Source organism: Sarcophilus harrisii, chromosome 1 (genome assembly GCF_902635505.1).
Source record: "Sarcophilus harrisii chromosome 1, mSarHar1.11, whole genome shotgun sequence".
Taxonomy (NCBI): Eukaryota; Metazoa; Chordata; class Mammalia; order Dasyuromorphia; family Dasyuridae; genus Sarcophilus; species Sarcophilus harrisii.
The window spans coordinates 251,251,990-251,272,756 of record NC_045426.1 but is presented as its reverse complement, the minus strand read 5'-3'; the positions used below and the strand labels follow the sequence as shown (position 1 = coordinate 251,272,756).

At 35.2% G+C, this 20,767-nt stretch overlaps 1 protein-coding gene across 2 annotated transcripts in view; it reads right to left on the bottom strand.

The window, feature by feature from the left end:
• Nucleotides 1-20,767, bottom strand: part of PCSK5 (proprotein convertase subtilisin/kexin type 5) — a 611,928-nt gene that overhangs the window by 161,280 nt on the left and 429,881 nt on the right. Inside the window, exons 18-21 of one of the 2 annotated variants that reach the window (XM_031939639.1) lie at nucleotides 18,575-18,672; nucleotides 17,724-17,853; nucleotides 16,214-16,329; nucleotides 13,128-13,916 (exon numbers count right to left, since the gene is read on the bottom strand). In XM_031939639.1, coding sequence (XP_031795499.1) covers nucleotides 13,801-13,916; nucleotides 16,214-16,329; nucleotides 17,724-17,853; nucleotides 18,575-18,672 — 460 coding nt within the window. In that variant the 3' untranslated portion in view covers nucleotides 13,128-13,800. Of the gene's footprint in view, nucleotides 1-13,127; nucleotides 13,917-16,213; nucleotides 16,330-17,723; nucleotides 17,854-18,574; nucleotides 18,673-20,767 lie in introns of those variants that run through there. The other variant, XM_031939641.1, reaches the window with a different exon arrangement.

The following is a 20,767-nucleotide window of genomic DNA, read 5'->3' as shown; positions in this document are numbered from 1 at the left end:
GTTTGTAAATAATAGGTTCATAGATTTACAGCTGGAAAGGGCTTTAGAGATCATCTATTTCTTTATTTTACATATGAGACCCAAATAGATTAAGTAACTTGCTCAATGGTCACATAGTCAAAAACTATTTATTAAGCACTACTGTGCTAAGAGCTTGAGATACAAAGAAAGGTACCTAACAATCCTTGCCCTCAAAGAGCTTACAATGTGGAGGGGAGAATAACATGCTGTGATGACAATGTAAGACATGACATATTTAGCAATATGCTATATCTGAAGTATGTGTAAGCAGACTATATACAGGATAAATTGGACACTATAAACAGAGGGAAGGCACTAGCATTATGGGAGGAATGGAAAGTCTTCTTGTGTTAGCCAAGATTGAATCAATCCTATGGAAGATAGAAATTACCCTTTTTCTTCATGAAATACATCTATTGTCTTAAAAAGAAAAAGATAATCATTAAGCTACCTACTTATTTTTCAATCATTTTTTGTTTTTGTATCTCTAGTATCCCTTTTGGTTCCAGAGAAAAACTTCAAAAAACATGCTTTCCAAAGATACCCTCATAACTTGTTTAAGACAAATAGAATTGTTTATTTCTGGGGTTTCTGGGGTTACAAGGTATAATGGGAGAGGCTACTTTGAGATGTAGCAGGAATGGAAGAAAGCAGGAACTCATCTGGTGTTGGACAAGTATGGGAAGTGTACCATCTGGGAGTTTTTCTTTTTCTTTTGATATTCTTGTTAATTAAGTGTTAAGCTAAATTGTTTCTGTGTTACTGAAAAAAGGTTTTGAGTGTCATCTGTCTCACACATTTTTGCAGAGATAGTGGATGGTGGGTGTTGAACATTGCATATATTATCTGACTCAGTCATAAGATTCATAGATCTAGAATTCATAAGCCATTTAGTGAAACCCTCTCATTTTTCAGTTGAGGAAAATGAGGTTCCAAGTTCATGTAGTCATACATGGTATAGGAAAGTTGAGAAATTTATGCAAAGTTACAGTACATATATTTAAATAGGGAATTATTGCTTCTTGAAAGACTTGGCCACTTCTTCCTTCCTTCTTTCCATCAGTATCCTAAGTGCATGTAAGAAGAGGTAAATTCTAAAATCATGGATTGTTAAAAGATCTTAGAGCTTAGAATCATAGAAGCACAGAATATTAGTATTGGAAGGGACTTCAGAGTTTACACACTTCAACCAAAAAATATCAAAAGAAGAATTTGGATTTAGCTCCTCTTACTCTAGAGCTAGTGAAAAGGAGCAGTGATCCTGCTGTTTAGGAAAATGTTTATGTGAAAACAAAATTTTATGATTTTTTTAAAATAAAAAAGTGAAAGTGGTAGCTGATGAATTCTGGTGCCCTGATATAGAGCCTTGTGCCTTTTCCTTTCACAATGTAGGCACTTAATGAATGCTTATGAATAAGGGAATAGAATTGAGGTGAAAAAAACTTTGATCCAGCATAGCTACTACTGGGTAGTATCCCAAGAAATAATAAAAAGGGGAAAAGGAGCCAGATATGCAAAAATGTTAGTAGCCGCTCCTATTGTGGTGGTAAAAATTGGAAAATGAGTGGATGACCATTAATTGGGAATGATTGGATAAGTTATGGTATATGAAAGTAATGGAATATTACTATTGTTCGATTAAAAAAAATGATGAATGGGCTGATTTTAGAAAAGATTTATCAATCTGAATCAATGCTGAGTGAAACAAGCAGAACTAGGAAAACATTGTACATTGCAACAAGATCATGTGATCAAGTATAACAGGTTTGGTTCTTTTCAGCAATTCAGATTGCTCAATGCAATCCCAATGCAATTCCAATAAACTTTGGATGGAAAATACCATTCCCATTCAGAGAGAGAACTGTGGAGACTGAATGTGGATTGACACATACTATTTTTGCCTTTTTTCCTGGTTTTTTTTCCCTTCTCATGGTTTTTCCCTTTTGTTCTGATTTTTCTCTCCTAACATGACTTGTATGGAAATATGTAAAAAGTGAATGTACATGCATAACCTGAAAAAATGTAAAAAATCTGGTTTGACTTAGTTAAGTATTACCAACGTGACTATAAGGATAAATCTAATGGCATGCTTGGATTGGATTATTAAGGCAGTCTCAAAGTGGTCTATTAGCAGATTTTCTTACCTTTTCTATTAATGTTTCAGGCAGGTATGATTCAGGCTGCAGCCACCCATTTAAATACCTCCATGCTTTGCCTTTGGCCAAAGGCCAGCAGTCTACCTGGCTTTAGCATGAGGTTTCAAAAACCTGTTGCTCTTATTTGATAAGCTAATAATATGTTTCAGCTGTGCTGAGTGTGAGCTAGGTGATGGTGAGGTCTCTGCTTCCTTATTCTTTCATTTGAAGCTCCTAAGAAGGTTGTGTAGGAGAGAGGGCCTCATAGAAAAAGCTCATGCTGGGGTCTCATCTCTAGAGAAGGCCCCATCATGAATGCTACATTTTTTTTCCTATAGTCAGTAGTAAAAAGCTACCAAAAATATTATTTTAAAATACCTTACTCATGTCAATCAACAAGCATTAAATATTTCCTATGTGCTAGGCCATGAGTATACAAACATAGAGAGTCCCTTTTATAATCCAACCAGCATTCTCTTATGTCCTTTATGTCCACTTACCAATGCCATCCTTTCTGCCCTTTCCTTCCAGACATCTCATCCCTAACTTCTCCCCATTTCAACTAGTTCAGAAAATCGCAGTCCCTGTCTTGCTGATAGATATCCATTAAAACTAAATAAAAAAATATATATAATTTTCCTTTTAAAAAATTAGTGACTTTTTTGGATAAGTGTTTATTGATTTTCCTCCTTTTGTTGGCCATGCTTTTCACTCTATAAACTTTGCTATTATTCCTCTGATAGGAGATATCTCTCTCTCTCTCTCTCTCTCTCTCTCTCTCTCTCTCTCTCTCTCCTTCTCCTCCACCACTTAGACATGAAGAAGTAGTTTGCCTTTTCCTTCCTCAGCTCATTATACAGATGGCAAAACTGAAGCAATCAGAATTATGTGACTTGATCAGGATCACACAGTTGGTAAGTATTTGAGGTTAGATTTGAACTCAGGTACTCTTGATTCCTGGCCTAGTGCTCTATCCAGTGTCACCAAGCTTCCCCTGGACATGAAGGACAGTCATTGAAAATGCAAAAATAAGGAGATGGGATGTCTTGTATGAGGAAGTACAAGGAGGCCAGTGATACTGGATCATGCAGTACTTTAAGGGGAGTGAAGGGTAAGAAAACTGGCGAGTGTAGAAAAATCTAAGTTATCAGGGGCCTTTATAAGCCAAACAAAGGTTTTTATATTTAATCCTAGAGGTAATAGGGAGTGACTAGAGATTATTGAATAGGGGTGAAGGATGGTGTAGTCAGGTCAGAACTGACTGTAGTCAGGAGAATTATTCTGAAAGCTAAGTGGAAGACAGACTTAAGTGGGAAGAGACTAGTGGCAGGCAGACCCACCAGCAGGTTGTTGCAATAATGTAGTTCTGTGGAGATGAGTGTCTGGACAAGGGGGGCTTGTGGCATCTGAAAATTATTCCAGATCCTTTGTCTCAAATCTGGCATTCTTTCATTTGAAACAAATTTCTTACATAAGCAAAGCTCCATGTGGGAACTGATCTATTCTCTCAACTGAACAACGTAGGTCATTAATCTTGGTTTTACCAACTAGAAAGAAGGTCCTCCTGTCCAAATATGACATTCTGAAAGACTAGAATTACAAACAATTCATTCAGAGTAACTTCACTTTGTCCTTCATAATTTCTTCTCTTGGATTTCAAGAGAACACTTGAATTAAGGTTAATAGAATTAATTGAATTAAGGTTAATAGAAAAGAGAGATGTGTCACAATCTGTGTGGCTCTGGACAGTTCACTCTCTTTGAAGCTCAAATTATCTCATCTGTTTAATGAGGGGACTATGGTAGATGGTCTTGGAGATCCCTTCCAGCTTTAAATTTATGATTTACTGATTAAATGGAAGGAGGAAAGGTGAATAGATCACTGAATTTTAGACTTAGAGCACCCTTTTCACTACCCCAATTCAATCCAGTTTGACCAGAATTTAAGAATTCCCTAAGCACAGATGTGACCACATCATTCTTCTGTTCAACAAATTCCAGTGCTTTCCTGTTTTCTCTAGATTCAAATATAAACTCCTCTGTTTAGCTCTGGAAGCCCTTTATAACGCTGCCCACCCTATCTTTACAACCTCATTGCATATTAGTCTTCCACCTCTACATTAGTATCCAACAAAATTGGCCTTTCATATCTATCTCCAACTTCTTACCTTTATTTTTTATTATTGATTTATTTATTGTGGAGGCAATTGGGGTCAAGCAACTTGCCCAGGGTCACACAGCAACCCCATACCTTTATTGCAGTCTGTCTTCACCTCATAGAATCTCTCTTTTCTCTCCAGATGCAAGTCAAGCAGCATCTTGTACCTTGGGATGGATAACATCTGATCTGTGGGCCGTATAACACTATTTGTGAAGGCAGCTGTTGGTGATGATGAGCAGATATCTATGTACTACAACCTCCCATTGCTTGAATTCTATAAGTTGATAATTTTGTATAGCATATGAATGATGTTAAAGCTATCCAAATGGCGCTTGGCAGAAAAAAGTTTTCCCATCCCTGTTCTTCATGAAGCCTTTTCTGTCCCACCTATTCCAACTACTAGTGTCCTCTCTCCCAAACTGCTTGAGATTGATTTAATTTATTTTATTTTTATATTTATTTCATGCTTAAATATGCTCTTCTTGTCTCTATTATTCGAAGATAAGATTCTTTGGAATAGGACTTGCTTCATTTATGTATTTATATCTCCAGAGTCATATATAGTGCATTGTTGTTATTTAATAAATACCTAGGCAGCTAGGTGACATAGTATAGAGATTGCTGGACTTGGAAACAGGAAGGCCTAAGTTAAAATCTTCTCTTAAGTCCCTACTAGCTTTGTGATCCTTAATAAGTCACTTAATTTTTCAGCCTCAATTTCCCTTATCAGTAAAATGAGCATCATAAAAACACTTTTTTCATAAAGTTGTTGTTATGAGGATCAAATGAGATAATATCTGTGAAAGTGATTTGCAAACCATAAAGCATCATATAACTGTTAACTATTTTGAAATATGCTCATTAAGAATTTATTTAAAAAATTATTATTTTTAAATTTTTGTTGATCAAGCATCTACTCTGTACAAAGCACTGGCTACTTTCAAGGATAAAAGATGATAAACTTTCTCTTTCCCTCCTTTTCTCTCTGTCTCTCTCTCTCTCTGGAAGGTGGAGAGAATGTGTCTGATAAGTTCCGTAGCCCTACTGCCTGTTTTGGAAACAATCCTATTAAATCATACATCCTCTTGCTTATGTTACTGTCCTTGGGATTGTCAGCTGAGTAGAGAACCTTGTACTTGTGCCAGACAGTCAGGTCAGAAACAAACCTGAGGAAATATGGACAACTCTTGCAGTGCACACCTTATCCTACTAAGTCAAGCTCCAGTGAGTGCCCAGTACTTTCATTAAGTTGACTGAATGGAGCTATCAATTCTCTAATGAGTTGAAGGAAATAACCACTCATTGCCTGTGTTCCATCTGAATGCCTCCTGGATGGGCTGATAAAAGAGGCTGATTAGTTCTCTGGCTCTTGTTCAATGTAGTTGGGAAGAAGAGAGGAAAGAGGGAGGACCATGGGAAGATCACATAGCCACAAGGAAAGGAAGGTGGATGACCTTAACATGAGTCCTGGATGAATTCAGTAGTGAACTGTATTGGGTAGAGCTGAATCAAGATTCCAAGAAGAGGAATAAGAACAAGAGAGGAGCCCTGAATGATCACTTAAAGGGGGACGGAATTACCATGGACAGTTTTATTTTAAATAAAATCATGATCTGCTCTATAGATAGAGTGATACTGATTCTGTTAGATTGTATCAGCCCCAAAGGACAGAATGTCCAGTGAGGTAAAGAGGTCAGCATATGAGATTTTAGTCTTTAGAACTGCTTCAACAAGCTAATGATCTTGTCATTGCTAGTTCAGAGTATGAGAACCAATGTGGCTTAGTAGGGAGTTGACCTTGAAGTCAAAAAAGCTGGGTTTGAGTCAAGCTGCTATTACCAGTGACCCTAGACAGGTTTCTTAAATTGTGAAGTTGGTACTGACTCATCTTGCTATGGAGAGTTTCTTAATCCATGAGCTGCCAACATCAGTGAGGTCACACACCTAGTCCTTATCCCTATCTGAACATGAAATGCCATATAACACATGCATGTTTCTAAGTTTTGATTTTTTTCAAATATTTTCAGTCTTTCACAATCTAACTCTAACCTCTCTTTCCAGACTGGTTTCACCACTCTCCCTACTCACCCTGTGGTCTAACCAAAATGGTTTATTTACTGTACCAACTCTTACTGTCCGTGTTCCTCTATATAGTTTGGCCCTCCATGCCCAGACTTTCTCCTCAGTTGTATCAATTCAAATCCCGTGTTTCTTTAAGATCTCCTATACAAGGTCTTTCCTGGTTCCCCTAATTTTTGGTGCCTTCCTTTCTGATATTACTTTGTATTTATTTAAATGTGTATTTGAATGTAAGCCTCTTAAGGGTAGGAATTGTTTGAGTTTACTTTTTGGCTTTGTACCTAGAAAAGTGCTTGGCACCTAGAAAATGGTTAATAAATGCTTGTTGAATGAAAAACTGGAATTTTTAGGTACCCATCAGAACTTAGAGATTATCTAGCCCAATCCTCATGTTTTATAAATGAGAATGAGGGCCAGCGAGTGACTTGGCCATAGTCACAGTAGCTACTTAGTGGCAGAGCATTAGATCTAAGGACTGTCTGTATCAGTCCACAAAAGAATTATTTTCAACAAACAATTTGGAAGGATATATAGAATAAGATCTTAGAAAGATTTGAGTACCTAGGAAAGAGAAGATTCTGAAGGAGAGGATGGAAGAACAATGCACTATATTCCTTCTTTAATTTTGAAAGGAGCATTAACAGTGATGTGTTTCTCTAATAATAGAAGTAGGTAATGTGGATCTCATTTTCTCTGATGCTTAAATTTTAAAAAGGGAGTAAGTCTAGGGATGCAAAATAGAACATTTTTCCTTTCACAAATGTGCACAGTGGTTATATGGATCATGCATAGGATTTCTATGGAGTTATGTAAGATGGAATTTAGTTGTTATTCCTGAATTCACTGAACCAAAAAGGACCAAAAGGAATTGGAGGGCCAAAAAGATTCTGATAGAATAATGGGTTAAATTTTGAAAGATGAAATTTAGTAGAGCTAATCAATTTGAAAAAGTTCAATTAAAAAAAAATACCTTGAAGGTTTTAGGGGATTACAAACTCAAAATGAGTCAATGATGCAACAGATAATTCCCCCCAGACCACTGTGTAATTATAATACATTTCATTTCTATGTCAAACTTAACATGTTGAAAATTTAAAACACTTGGAGAGTGTTAGACTCTAAGTATTTATAAATCAAATCTTAGTAGTGGCAAGCTAGAGAACATTAGGTATTTTACTGAAACCACAGACTGATGGCAACCTGGAGTTAGATCTCTATGGGGTACCATAGAGTTCTGTAATGTTAAACATTTTTAAAAATTAATGGTTTGAGTGAACTTATGGGTGGTATATTTATCAAATGTTAAAATGACCCAAATCTAGGCAAAATAGCTAACAGATAGGATAGGATAACTGGAATCTAAAGTATCTTGACAGGCTAGAATAATGAGTTAAAGCCAAGGAAGATCAAATATAACTAGAATAAATGTAAAATTCTGTACTTGGGCTAAAAAAAATCACCACCAAGTAGAGGTTTGGCCAGACATGATTTAAAGACCATTCATGTAAAAAAGTTTTATTTTGAAACCCTAAGTTTCAGTCAACAATGGGGCCCAGCAGTAAGAAATGTTAATAGAATCTTAGGACAGTATTAAAAAATGCTTTCCTGAAAAAAAGGGAGATGATAGTATTACTATATTCTTCCCTAATGAGATCACAACTAGAGTACTGTGATATCTCTGGGGGCCACATTTTTTGGAAGGATAGATATCAATAAGATAGAAAGTGTCCAGAAGTAGGCAGTTGGGATGATGGAGAACTTCTAAACTAAGTCATACGAGGATGGTTTGAAAGAAGAGGAATGGTTAGTTTTGAGAAGAATAGATTTAGAGGAAATTAAATTTAGAGGAAAATCTATAAGATATGATTTAACAACTGTTGTGTGGGTTATGTGGGGATAATGTGGAGTTTGTTTCACGTAGCCCTAGAAAGTCAAGTTAGGACCAATGAATAGAAGTTACAGGCAGATAGATTTTTGGACCAGACAATTTGACTGGTCCAAAAATGGGAGGGTCTGGCTTAGGAAGTGATAATCTTCCTATCACTAGATATGTTTGGAGAAAAGTTAGATAATTATTTGGAGGATCACATCAAGGGAGATTTGTGCTACGAGTTTAGGGGTAAGGCCACATGACCTCTGAGGTCCCTTCTAAATATTGAATTTGGTGATTCTGAGGATATCAAGCTTATCTTTATGCTAAACTTGGGAAGGGAGAGAAAAAAGAAATCATAATCACCTATATATACTGTGGGTGGAAAAGTTGAGTTACAATTCTGCTAAGTGGTGCCTTTAAGATTCCACAGGTCAAGTATTGATTTAGAATTAACATCTCCCTGTTTGAGTATGAGGAGAAGATAAATGTTTGTTGTCTTGACATATATTCATCAAGACTCATGTCTTAGCCATGTCCTTCTGAGTGGAACAGTGAAGAGTATTAGTGTTGGGAATCAGGGAAATCAGAGTTCAAAGCTTACCTAAGATATTTACTTACTGTGTGAACCTGGGATAGTTACTTAACCTATTTCAGTCTCAGTTTTCTCATCTGCAAATTAGGATAACAGAATCTATATTATAGGCTTGTGAGGATTAAATGACACATCTTTAAAAGCACTTTGCAAACCTTAAAATATTATACAAGTGCAGTTATTATTATTCTCTTTCCCATCTTACCCATTCCTACAAATTTCAACTATTTGTTGAAATTAAATAGTCAATGATGGCCAGGTCTTTATCTTCAGCTCATACCTTTCTCTTGAATTTCAGTCCTGAATTTTCATGTTTCCAGTCTCATTTCTCAAAAACAAATCTTCCATTAGAACTTTAAGCTCATTGGTATATGCATAGAACACTGGACTTTTAGTCAGGGAGACTTGGGCTGGAATCTCAGAGCTTCACATATTTACTAGTTTTATGTCTCTGGGAAAATCATTTAACTTCTCTGAGACTCCATTTCTATATCTGTAAAATGAGAACTAATAGACTTAAAGACTATTCCTTTCCAGCTCTAAACCTATCATCATCTAATCTCCATTGCCTTTCTATAAATCCCTTGACTTATAGAAAGCTTTTGACTTTTTCTCATTTTTTCTTCCCCAACATACACAATCTAGTTTAGAGGCGTTAAACTTGCTGCCACTTGCACCTACAAAATTTTCTAGTGTACTCCAAACTGGACTAGCAAAATAAATAAAACTATAATACAACATAATATTAATTTGTGGTTTCCTCTGTTTCTCTTTAAGTTTGATACTATTGATTTAACCAGATGTTTGATTGGATTAAGAATTAAACTAAAGGATTCATAATCTTCCTCACTGAACAATAAACTCTGGACTAGAATGCAGTCCTGAATCATATGATATGGTCTATATTAGAAGTGCATTTAATACAATGTCCTTATTTGATTATCCATAATTAATCTATGGACCTTAATGAAAGTCAGTGTTTTAACTGCCAAGGCAGAGATATCAAAATAACTTTGCATTTTATACACACATATACATATACACAATGCTCCCACATATAATATAAACTTTGTATTATATATTATTTTGTTACTTATTTTGATATATAACATGATATAACATATGTTATTTTGACACTTTCTATCAATACACACACAGCTAGACACAGACTGACAGATAGTTTCAAACTCTCTTGTCTTATGATGATTATAGACAAATTAAGAAGCATCAGGGAGGAGTAGATGAAAGAAAATGAAAAAAAAAAGGTGTGGAAGTTCTGTAGAGAGTATACCAGCTCTGTATGATTGAGAGCATATATAAATTTTTTTTTTATGGAAGAGAACTCATGAAGACCTATATGAAATGATGCTGAGTAAAGTGAGCAGAACTAAGAAAATATTATAAATAGTAACAAGATTATGTGACAATCAACTGTGATGAACTTGGTTCTTCTCAACAATGAAGTGATTCAAGGCAATATTAATAGAATTGGGATATCCAGACAGGGAACTATGGAGACTGCATATGACTAGAAGAATAATATTTTCATCTTTTTTTTATTATTGTTTGTTTTTTCATTCTAATGGTGTTTTCCTTTTTGGTATGATTTTTCTTGCATAACATGACAAATATGGAAATAGGTTGAAAAAGATTGCACATATTTAGCTATATCAAATCGCTTGCTGTCTTGGGGAGGGAGAAAAATGTGGACACAAAATCTTTTAAAAATGAATATTGAGAACTATCTTTACATGTATTCAGAAAAAATAAAACACTATTGAGGGGGAAAAAGAAAAGAACTTATGTTTGAGAGAGTTGCTTTCCAGGGTGTTTGAGTTAGATACAAATCTCTTTCTCTGACAAACATATGACAAATCTTTCTTCCTCCCTCCCTTCTTTCCTTCCTTCCTTCTTTCTTTCTTCATTTTTCAATTCAAAGAGAGAGGACCTCCCCATCCCTCCAAAACCACATCCCCTAAACACATGGTTTATAAACAGATCAAATGAACAGGAACTCAGGTTAATTTAATAGAAAAAATAAAATATGGAATAACATTGATTTTGGCCAGTATCAATTACAACATTTCTACTATATTTTACAAAAAAAAAAAAAAAAAAAACTGAACATTTTACAGATGTACAGTATTTTGTTTCTCAATAAAAATGAATCTGGACTTAACAATGGGTCACTAGCTTAAAAAAAAGAAAAAAGGAAACAGTGGATATGAATTTTTGTCTCTATGATAATGTCAGAGGCATCTGTTACGTATCCAAACAAATTCTTTGCTATTCATTACATAATTATATCTCAATTATGAATATATATATATTTATACATAATATATATAAAACATTAACTTAAACTTTGAAAGCATTATGTTCTAATTAATAATGTTATGTAGAGAAATGAGGCAGTGACAGACTAGTAGTTAAACCAGTATAAATATACTCAAAGTCTGAATGGTCAATGGGAAATGAAGTGGGTATGGGTGGGATTCCATTAGCTTTCACAGTGACTGTGCTTTCCCCAAATAAAAGTCATTATTTATTGCCTTTCCAATCACATCAACTTTGAGCTCGAAATGATTATAAGCTACTCTAGCTAAATGGATTCTTCAAACAAAACAAAACTATTTTGGTTAAGTATATTCTCTTGAACTAATTTTGTTGCTCCAGTTACATTTGTCCACAGTTCTAGACAGGAAGGTACCTGCAAATTTAAGTCTGTGTTCTGCTGTTATAAGTTCCATCTCTGCTTTCCTAAAGCCAAATTTGGCCTACAGTATTATAAGTAGAAAACAAGTTAATGAAATTCATTGCTTCTCTAGCTCCTCACAAGTTGATATGTGGCTCCATATTGTTTAATGTCATTTAAAATATAGCAAGTATTCTTTTTTAATTTGAAATATGACTTAACAATGATAAAACACTATCAGAAAATACATTCTGTCACTGGAACGCCAAAATGGTATCCTGATTATTTAGATGGACACTTTAGTGTTGTACTCCCCTATTTTACCGCAATTACTCTAAGGATGCAAGGTGTTAAGAAGCAGAAAGCAAACTTGATATCTCCTATGTTAAAAAAATACTTCTGTTTACCCCAAAACAACCGCCACCACAAAAAACCCAAATGCACAGTCTGATTTTGGTATGTTAAAAAAAGAGAGAGGCACACACACACAGAGAGAGAGAGAAAGAGAGAGAGAGAGAGAGAGAGAGAAACAGAGGGAGAGAGAGAAATGGAGGGAGAAAGGGAGGGAGGGAGGGAGGGAGAGACAGAGAAAGAGAAAACTTAAAATCCAGCTGTGTTCCCTGAAATATAGTCCTCTTTCAATTTATAGAGATCTCTTTAAACTGAGAAACTTGGAACTGACAAGAGGTTTTATTTGGCTTCTTCTAATTCTGCCAATTGACCCAAAACATTTTCTCTGATGTTTAGTTTGCTGGTTTCTGTAATGTGAAAAGGAAGCTAGAGAAAACCACAAGAGAGGAAATGCCCAGCAACTTGGGGACCACGAGAGTGCTCAGGTAAGAACTAAATCATGACAAGGTTAAGAAGGAATGGCACAGGTGACAGAATAATAATTGGTGGGGGTGGGTACAATTATACCACCAATATACTATTTTCCAGATGTATGTTCTTCAGATAACAAGAAGAAAAAAAAACAGCACCATTGAATGAATTACCTGGCCAACTTGGGCACAAGCTTGATAATAATTATGTCATTTGTTAGAAATACAGAAAGTTAAAAAAACACAAAAATCTTTTGATTCTAAGAAGAAAGTCCCTCTATCATATACCTCCTAGTATGTTTGATTTAATTAAGAAAAATAATTTTTATTCTCTTTCCTCCCCACCAGCCCTACATACTCTACTAGTATTATATCCAAATTAAATTTTGAAAAAAAACTTATGCAAGTGTGACAATATAGATACCATGATCTATAATGCTAGTATTCTGGGGTGGGGGGAGGGTAGTGAGGATAGTTGATGCTCACATCACCTAACATCTTCATTCAATGGCTAGGTTGACTTGCAGATTTGATTATGAAACATGAACATGGATTCCTCAATTCAATGATCATTACTTGTTGAATGGAATTTGTATTAAAAGCTCCCAAAGAGATATAGTTAAACATAGCAGCAAACCTGCCCCTGGTGAAATCCAGGCAGACTTTTCTATTCTTTTGTTTCCATTTAACTCCCATTTCTTCATATGGAAAGCCATGAGAAGACCTTTTAAGTAAGTAAATTCAAATAAGATAAAACAAAAGAAAAAACCCAACATATATCACATGAAGTAAATGACAGTGGACAAGTGTCAATTTTCACCTTGTAAAGACTCTAGTCAAATAACATGGATATAGCTCTTCTGTATGATCATCCTTCTTTCATCCTTTCTTTCCTGGTCTCCCCTCTCCCCCAACTATGGACACATGCACACAAAAAGACCAATGGGAGCATTTATTCTGTTTTAATCCATGTCAACCTGTCGAGAACTCTCGAACCACGTCTTTCATCATCTCAGAGGGAAAACAGGCAAGAAAAAGAGAGGATAAGATGAAGGGAGGGAAGGGCCTCCAAAAACAAGGAAACCCTGAAGTTGACAGGAAATCAAATCGTTAGTTTAACCTTCAATTTTGGCATCAAATGCTTTGGTCACCACACAATACTGACTCTGTGATTCTGGGCTCTTAGCACCAAGTGCCCAGTTATAAAAGGTAGGCTTGTTGTAGTTTTTTTTTTTTTCTTTTTCATTTAAGTTCTGACAAAACAGTTCACCATCTCCCTGCACAAACTTGAGAGAGAGAACAAGAGCGAGAAAAGAGAGAGAGGTGGCTTTCTTGTTTTTCTTTTCTTTTTCTTTTTTTAATAATAATAATATGGATTAATCTAGAAGTCTACAGGAACAGAGGGATTCTGGGTAGTGGCCTGCTCAGCCTTGGTATGTACAAGTTTTACAACAGAGTTGCTGAAGGACCTTCCGCTGACAGAGGTTGTTTTTTTTTACTAGCATACAAAAGCTGCCCTCGGCCCACGATTCTTCCGTTGCTATTCCAGGGTCAGCAAGAAAGGGAGGGGAGTTGGAGACGTAGACAGCATGGTGTGCACCCATGGAAGAAGGTTTGATTGATCAGAGAGGTAGATTTGGGGAAGGGGAGGTCGGAAGAAACCATTCAGGAGCAGTCAACAAGAAGGAAATTTGGTCCACCCCAAGTGATTTCAATCAACAGCATTGTTTCAAGAAGAGATATTGCAGTCCGACAGGGAGTGTGATTGGTATCCATTTTATGAAAAGAAAAAAACAAAAAACAAAAAAAAAACAGATTAGAGAAAGAATAAATCAGAAATCAGTGATAAATACAGCAAAGAAATCTCATATTTTGAATTATCTAGAGTCAAAGAATATACAGTCACATGTACTTGAAAGAAAATTTAAAAAAACCTTTGAATTCCAAACAGTAAGTGAATTTTTTTTGGAAAGTCTAATATGTTTCCAGTGTTGTCAGCTCTGAATGATTCAACAATGCATATGGTATAGCTTTGTCTTTCAGTTTCCTTTACATAGTGCCACTTTGCCTCAGTAAGTATCTTACCAGCCTATAGATATTGTCCTAACCTAGTTCATATGCTTACCAGCAAGGATTCATTCATTAGCAAGGATAACACAAGAGTTATGGCTTGGATTATCAAAATCTACTAACATTTCTGCCTACCTGTAGCCCAGAATAACTTGCGTTTAACCCAGACTGGTTTGAGATTTGGGCTTTTGAATCTGCATGACTGTCCTGGCATTAAATTTCTCTAGAGAAGATAGTATTTTTCTCTATATTTCGTGGATATAGAGACACCTTGCTTACCTTTTTAAAGGACAAAAATGTGTGCTTAAATGCCCTTGATATATAATTATTGGGGATATATTTGTATGGTCTTCAAGGCTCCATTACCACATATTTCTTACCCCATCATTATGTAGGCAAACATCAGGATCAGCTCTAGAAATGGAAATTTCTACCAAACTATTCCAAAAAAGAATTTAAGGTGGTGGTTTGGGGAGAATTATTCTTTCCAGGCTCATTTAAATTTTATAACTCTCAGAGGAGAGGGATATACATTTAAAGAGGGAAAATAGTCTTGCATAACCCTTGGTAACAGGATAGACTGATTAGATTATGAGCTCTTTGAGAACATGTACTGTATTTTGCTCTTCTTTACATCTCCAGACTATCTGACACATAGAAGGTGCTTACTAAATGCTCATTGGATGACATTGCAATTTCTATTAATTTTTTGTCTTTTCATGAAAATTCTAGGTAGAGGTGAAAAGCAGTCAAAGGAAGGAAAAGAAAAAAAGACACAACGTCTTAACTGTAGTTAAATGGGATTGCCTTTCAAAGTCATAATGTTTCCTCGCATATCAAAGCTATGTTTAACTGATTTGTTTCTAGGATGAGATAAATATATGATACAGTATCGTAGGTATGAAAATTTAAGGCCATTTATTTCTATACCATTCTTTGAGGAAGCATTATAAAACATTGTCAATATGATCATATAGGGACAAAACTAAGCTCCCAACTTGGACAGAACTTGTCTGTAAAAGAGGTGGGAAATGAATTCTGGAATCATAGAATGTCAGAATTAGAATGAATCTGAAGATCTACACACTTTGTACAGATGAGAAAACTAAGGCCAGAGAGGTGATATTATTTGTTAAAGGTCACAAGTCATATCTAATATTTGTATTCAGAGAACATCATAACTAAATGAATTAAATTTCAACCTCTCGTTTATTTCCATTGCATTACCCTTTGTTGTGGGTGACTGTGCACTAGTCTGTTTGGCAATTGGAAAATTTTGCAGTATATTTTATAGGCATAAAATATTGCTAAATATAAGCCATTGAATAGAACAGATAAACGTCCTAAAACTAAACACCAAAGAAATACTTATTTTTGATATATTAAAATATGCAAATAATGGAACCCAATAAAACAAACTGGGGAATTCTTGAACTAGTGTTTTAATAACAAAAAGACCTGTTTTCTTCATTTTCTTGGTTATTCATGTTTCAGTTACCATCAGTTTTCATTCTTATGGAAGAATCAAATTCATCTTCTAATTATAGGTGAGGTTTTTCATTCATTTTAATCATTCTATAGTTTAAATTGTTACATGTTTATTAATGCTAGGTAAAAATACTAGTAGAAAGCTTTTCAAACTATTGAAAAGTGAACTCCTATCAGCCTGCCTATTATTTCTTTAACAAACTTTAAACTACAGAGGTTTCCCAGTATAATGATCCCAACTGATCACACAGAAGATCAAATTAGAACTCTATTACTCACCATCCTTACAGATTGCTCCAAGGATGCAGGCCCCTGTATCTAAGAGATAATTACTGGGGCAACTGGTACAGTTTCTATCTCCAGGACCACTGCAGGCCAAACAGGTGGCAGCACATCTAAGAAGTAATGTAACAATCCATTATCATTTTATCTCATACAACTCTTAAGACAAGGCTAGCATAATGTATCTCTCCCAAATGCTCAGTGATATTACAGGAAACATAGCAAGTAGAAACTTCCTCAAATATTTTCAGGATTTTGCATATTTGAAACATAAAAGCAGGACTTTTAATTTTTTTTTTTGTTAAGCAATTAGGGTTAAGTGCTTTGCCCAGGGTTATATAGCTGCTAAGTATTCCAGGAAAGGGGAAAGAACCTAGCCAAATAAACACACCTTGTTGTTGCCTTTTCTGATTCCCCAGCTCTTAGAGACATCCCTTCCCCAAATACCTGTTTTTATCATATTATCTCTATGTTCTGGGTAGTTATTTATGTGCCTCTTGCTTTCTTACCTATTAGAATAGAAATTTCCTGAGCACAAGTACTATTTCTTTCTCTTTTTTGAAAAATATTATTTCATTTTTGTCTTATTATTATTTTTTGCAATGTAATTGAGATTAAGTGACTTGCCTACAATTATATAGTTGTTAAGTGTAAAGTGTCTGAAGCTGGATTTGAACTCATATCCTCCTGACTTCCAACTAGGAAAAAACATCACTGATTATTCTCCACTATTGATTCACCCTCTAGCCCTTCACATCAGCTGCATGATTCCCATAGCATACTGATAATATGTCTGAATTTAATGGTTAGCGTTTTCCCACCTGGTCATAATTTCCCCATTCTAGTAATTCTGAAACCTTGGCTAAAATTGTTCAAATGCTAATTTCTAGTTCCTATTGCCTACTACATCATTCCCATTCCTCTTAACCTACCTGCCCTCTACACAATATTCTACCCAAGAGCTATCTACTCCTACTGTTCTTTGGAAAGTCCACTTCATAAAGAACAAACTGGCTTTTATCTTAAGCTTTTTCCTTTTCTCACTCCTTATACCTTTTTATACTAAGACCTGGTTAAATCCTGATCGCAATGTAAAGATCATGCTTTCCAGAACTAGTTACACTTCGATTCATAATCCCCCCACTCCTCAATTCATGTAGTCATGTAGAGAGAATTAGAATATTCTTTATAACCCATTGTTCCTACCAGGCTCTTTCTCAGCCACAATCAGTTAATGCTTTAAGTTTTAAAAAGTACTTTACTTATATTTTATTTGTTCTTTACAACAACTCTGTGAAGAAGATGGTATTATTAAATAGTAAGAGCTTAATAAATGCTTATTGATTGAGATAAGAAATAGAATGTCAACAAATGCATCTATGTCAAATATTTATGACTAGGATTTCATCATTCAAAAGTCCTAGTTCTCACAGTTTTCCTCAAGAGAAGAATCTTATGAGGAATAAGGTATCTGAATGAATATACTTTGAAGGGAAAATGGACTTACCTTTTGCAGGATTTGTAGCCACTCTCTAAAGAGTGATCAAAATAATAACTATTACTACAAGTCTGCACACACTTCCCATCCTCCATGAAGTAGCCCTCACTGCAGGTAATGCATGTATCAGCTCCTGCTCCTTAAAATAAAGAGAAATAGGGAAGTTATAAGGACAGATTCACAGTTTTCAGAACAGAAACCTCCAAATGGTTAGTAAAAATAACCTAAGATAATCTAAAATTGGAGAAATATGTGTTTTGCTAAATAACCTAGGTAGAGATATTTACAATTCTCAGTCACACTTTGAAAAAGAATATTACCACTGGACTTTTTCTTTTCTTTTTTTAAACTGAGAACATTTCCTGCTTAAAATAAGAATCATAATCAATACCCATCCCTCCACAAAAATAAACATCTGTTAGAAAAGTGAAGAAGACCAACATAAAATGGTTACTTCCCTATTCAAATGCAGGGAGGTTGCAGCAATGGAACTCTCTTAAGGAAGTCAAATTTGATAAATCTATAAATTTAAGACATTGTCTTTGAGTGATATTTGGAAGAAAACTGTTCCTCATAGAGTCATAGAGACTATCCATGGATCGCAGATTTGGACTTTGGAAAAAAAAAAAAAAACCTTTGATAAGAAAAAAAGGTCTTGGGAGGCTAAGGAAGAAATAAGTGACAGATCAGCATTTGAAATTAATGACTCTTAAATCCAGTGCTCTTATCATTAGGCACTTCTAGCAGTGACTGTTTAGTTTTTCAAGACAATTTCCTATGTCATACCTAGAAAAGTAGTGCAAAAAGCTAAAGATGTGCCAGAGAAGGAATGAGTAATTCCATTCTTGGGAGGCACCTACCTGAACAGGTGGCACAGAAACGATGACATGGCTCACAGTCCTTTCCACTGTAGTATTTCCCATCTTCACATGTGACAGTACATCTGGATCCATGGAGGCTGGCGCAGAAATTAAGTGTCATTGCAAATCAGCCAGGAGTAAAGAAAATATGTGGCAAAGGGAAGACTTTGTTTATAAGAAAGTAAGTTTGAATGCATTGTTGGTGGAATTGTAAACTGATCCAACCATTTTGGAGAGCAATTTGAAACTGCCCAAAAGGCTACAAAATTATGCATATTCTTTGATCTAGCAATACCATTGCTAGATCTATATCCCAAAGACTTCCAAAAAAGGGAAAAGGACCTATATGTACAAAAATAATTATAGCATCTCTTTTTATGGTTGTTAAGTATTAGAAATCAAAGGGATTCCCATCAATTGGGGAATAGCTAAACAAATTGTGATAGATGATTGTGATGGAATATTACTGTGATATAAGAAATAACAAGCAAGATGATTTCAGAAAAAACTGGAAAGAACATGAATTGATGCTTGAGATTAAAAAAAAAAGAATTTGCAGTTTATTTGTAGATTGTGCCTATTTAAGTGCAAGGTTGAAGGAGATGATTGAGAGTACTTGAGATAATTCTAAATAGCAATTCTACAGAAAGAGATCTTACTTTTTCAGTTTTGTCTGATTCTTCATGAATCCATTTGGGATTTTCTTAGCAGAGATACTGGAGCAATTTGCCATTTCCTTCTCTAGCTCATTTTACAGATGAGGAAACCGAGGCAAACAGGGTTAAGTGACTTGCCCAGGGTCATACAGTTAGTATGTATCTGAAGCCAGATTTGAACTTGGGGAGATAAGTCTTTCTGACTCCAGGCCTGGCATTCAATCTACATATCAACTAACGTTCTACTGGCTCCCATTAGCTATTATTAATTTATTTCAGAGCTGGCAAGAAAACCTTCTTGCCTTAAGTCACATAAAGGGTCAGCAGAAGAACTAAGTAGACTGTAAAAGGCAGGGTGGTACAGTGAAAAGACTAGATGATTTGTAGTCAGATTCAATGATTCAAATTGCCATAATTATTTACCAAATATTGCTATTGTAGTGCCTCTTTCATCATTTGCAAATGAGAAGGTTGGACAGATAATATCTAAGATCCCTTCCAGCTAAACATCTTTTATCCTGTGTAGGCTCTTTAAAAATACAAGTTATGTCATCTGTAACATCTTTCTATTCCCATTGCCCAGCAGAGTGCTTTGTGTGTACTAGGTGCTTAAGAAATAGAGATTGAATAGAAGAAGCTCTTTCTCCTGCAGGGTTGATTTTCAATTATGCAACAGGGTCAAAAGTAAGCACATGCTGTGATCCCAGAGGCTTCAGGAATACCCCTACTGCTACTAAATAATACTTTATATCTGTATGCTGTGACACAGTTTATTTACAAGGTATTTTTTGTATTACTTATCTCTTTTTTTATTTCTCCCTAAACAATTTTGGGAGATAGATAAAATTCAATTTAATTCAACTCATTTCAATAAACATTTGTTAAACTTATGTTTTACTAGATACCATCCTAGACTAGGAATGATTTTTTAAAAGCCCCAATTTCTGTCTTCCAACTTCTACTATAATTGAAAGGAGGTCTTGGGATATAATATTCCAAAAAGCAAAAGTCTGAGTATAGTCCTACAAGTAGAAAAAAATGGAGCTTTAATAGGAGGAAGGGGAAGTGAATAAGCACTGATACAGCACCTACTATGTGCTAGGCATTATGATAAGCACTTACAAATATAACCTGATCTTACTTACTGGAATAGTAGATTTGCAAGAATTTCTAAAGGAAAAAACCCAAGATGGGCAGGAACTTTGAAACCCAAAACAAAAGGAGTCAAAGGGAAACCTAAGAAGGTACATTTATTTGACCAACTAGAATGAGCTGTATGATGTAGTGCTGATATTCTAATATGCAGAAAAAAATATAAATGTACTCTCAGAATCTCAATGTCTTCAAAGGGTGTTGTTGAAGGAGTTAAATAAAAAAAAAACATTGGTCCTGAGGAGGGATGGTTCTGTTCTGAAGAGCTAAAGGGAAGGGAAGGGGAGTGAAGAAAAAAAGAGGAAGATGGGGGAAGAACTTGTTATTTCTCATAAAATGTGATATGTGGGAATAGGATACAATCACAGAGGAAGGGGGTGTGAGG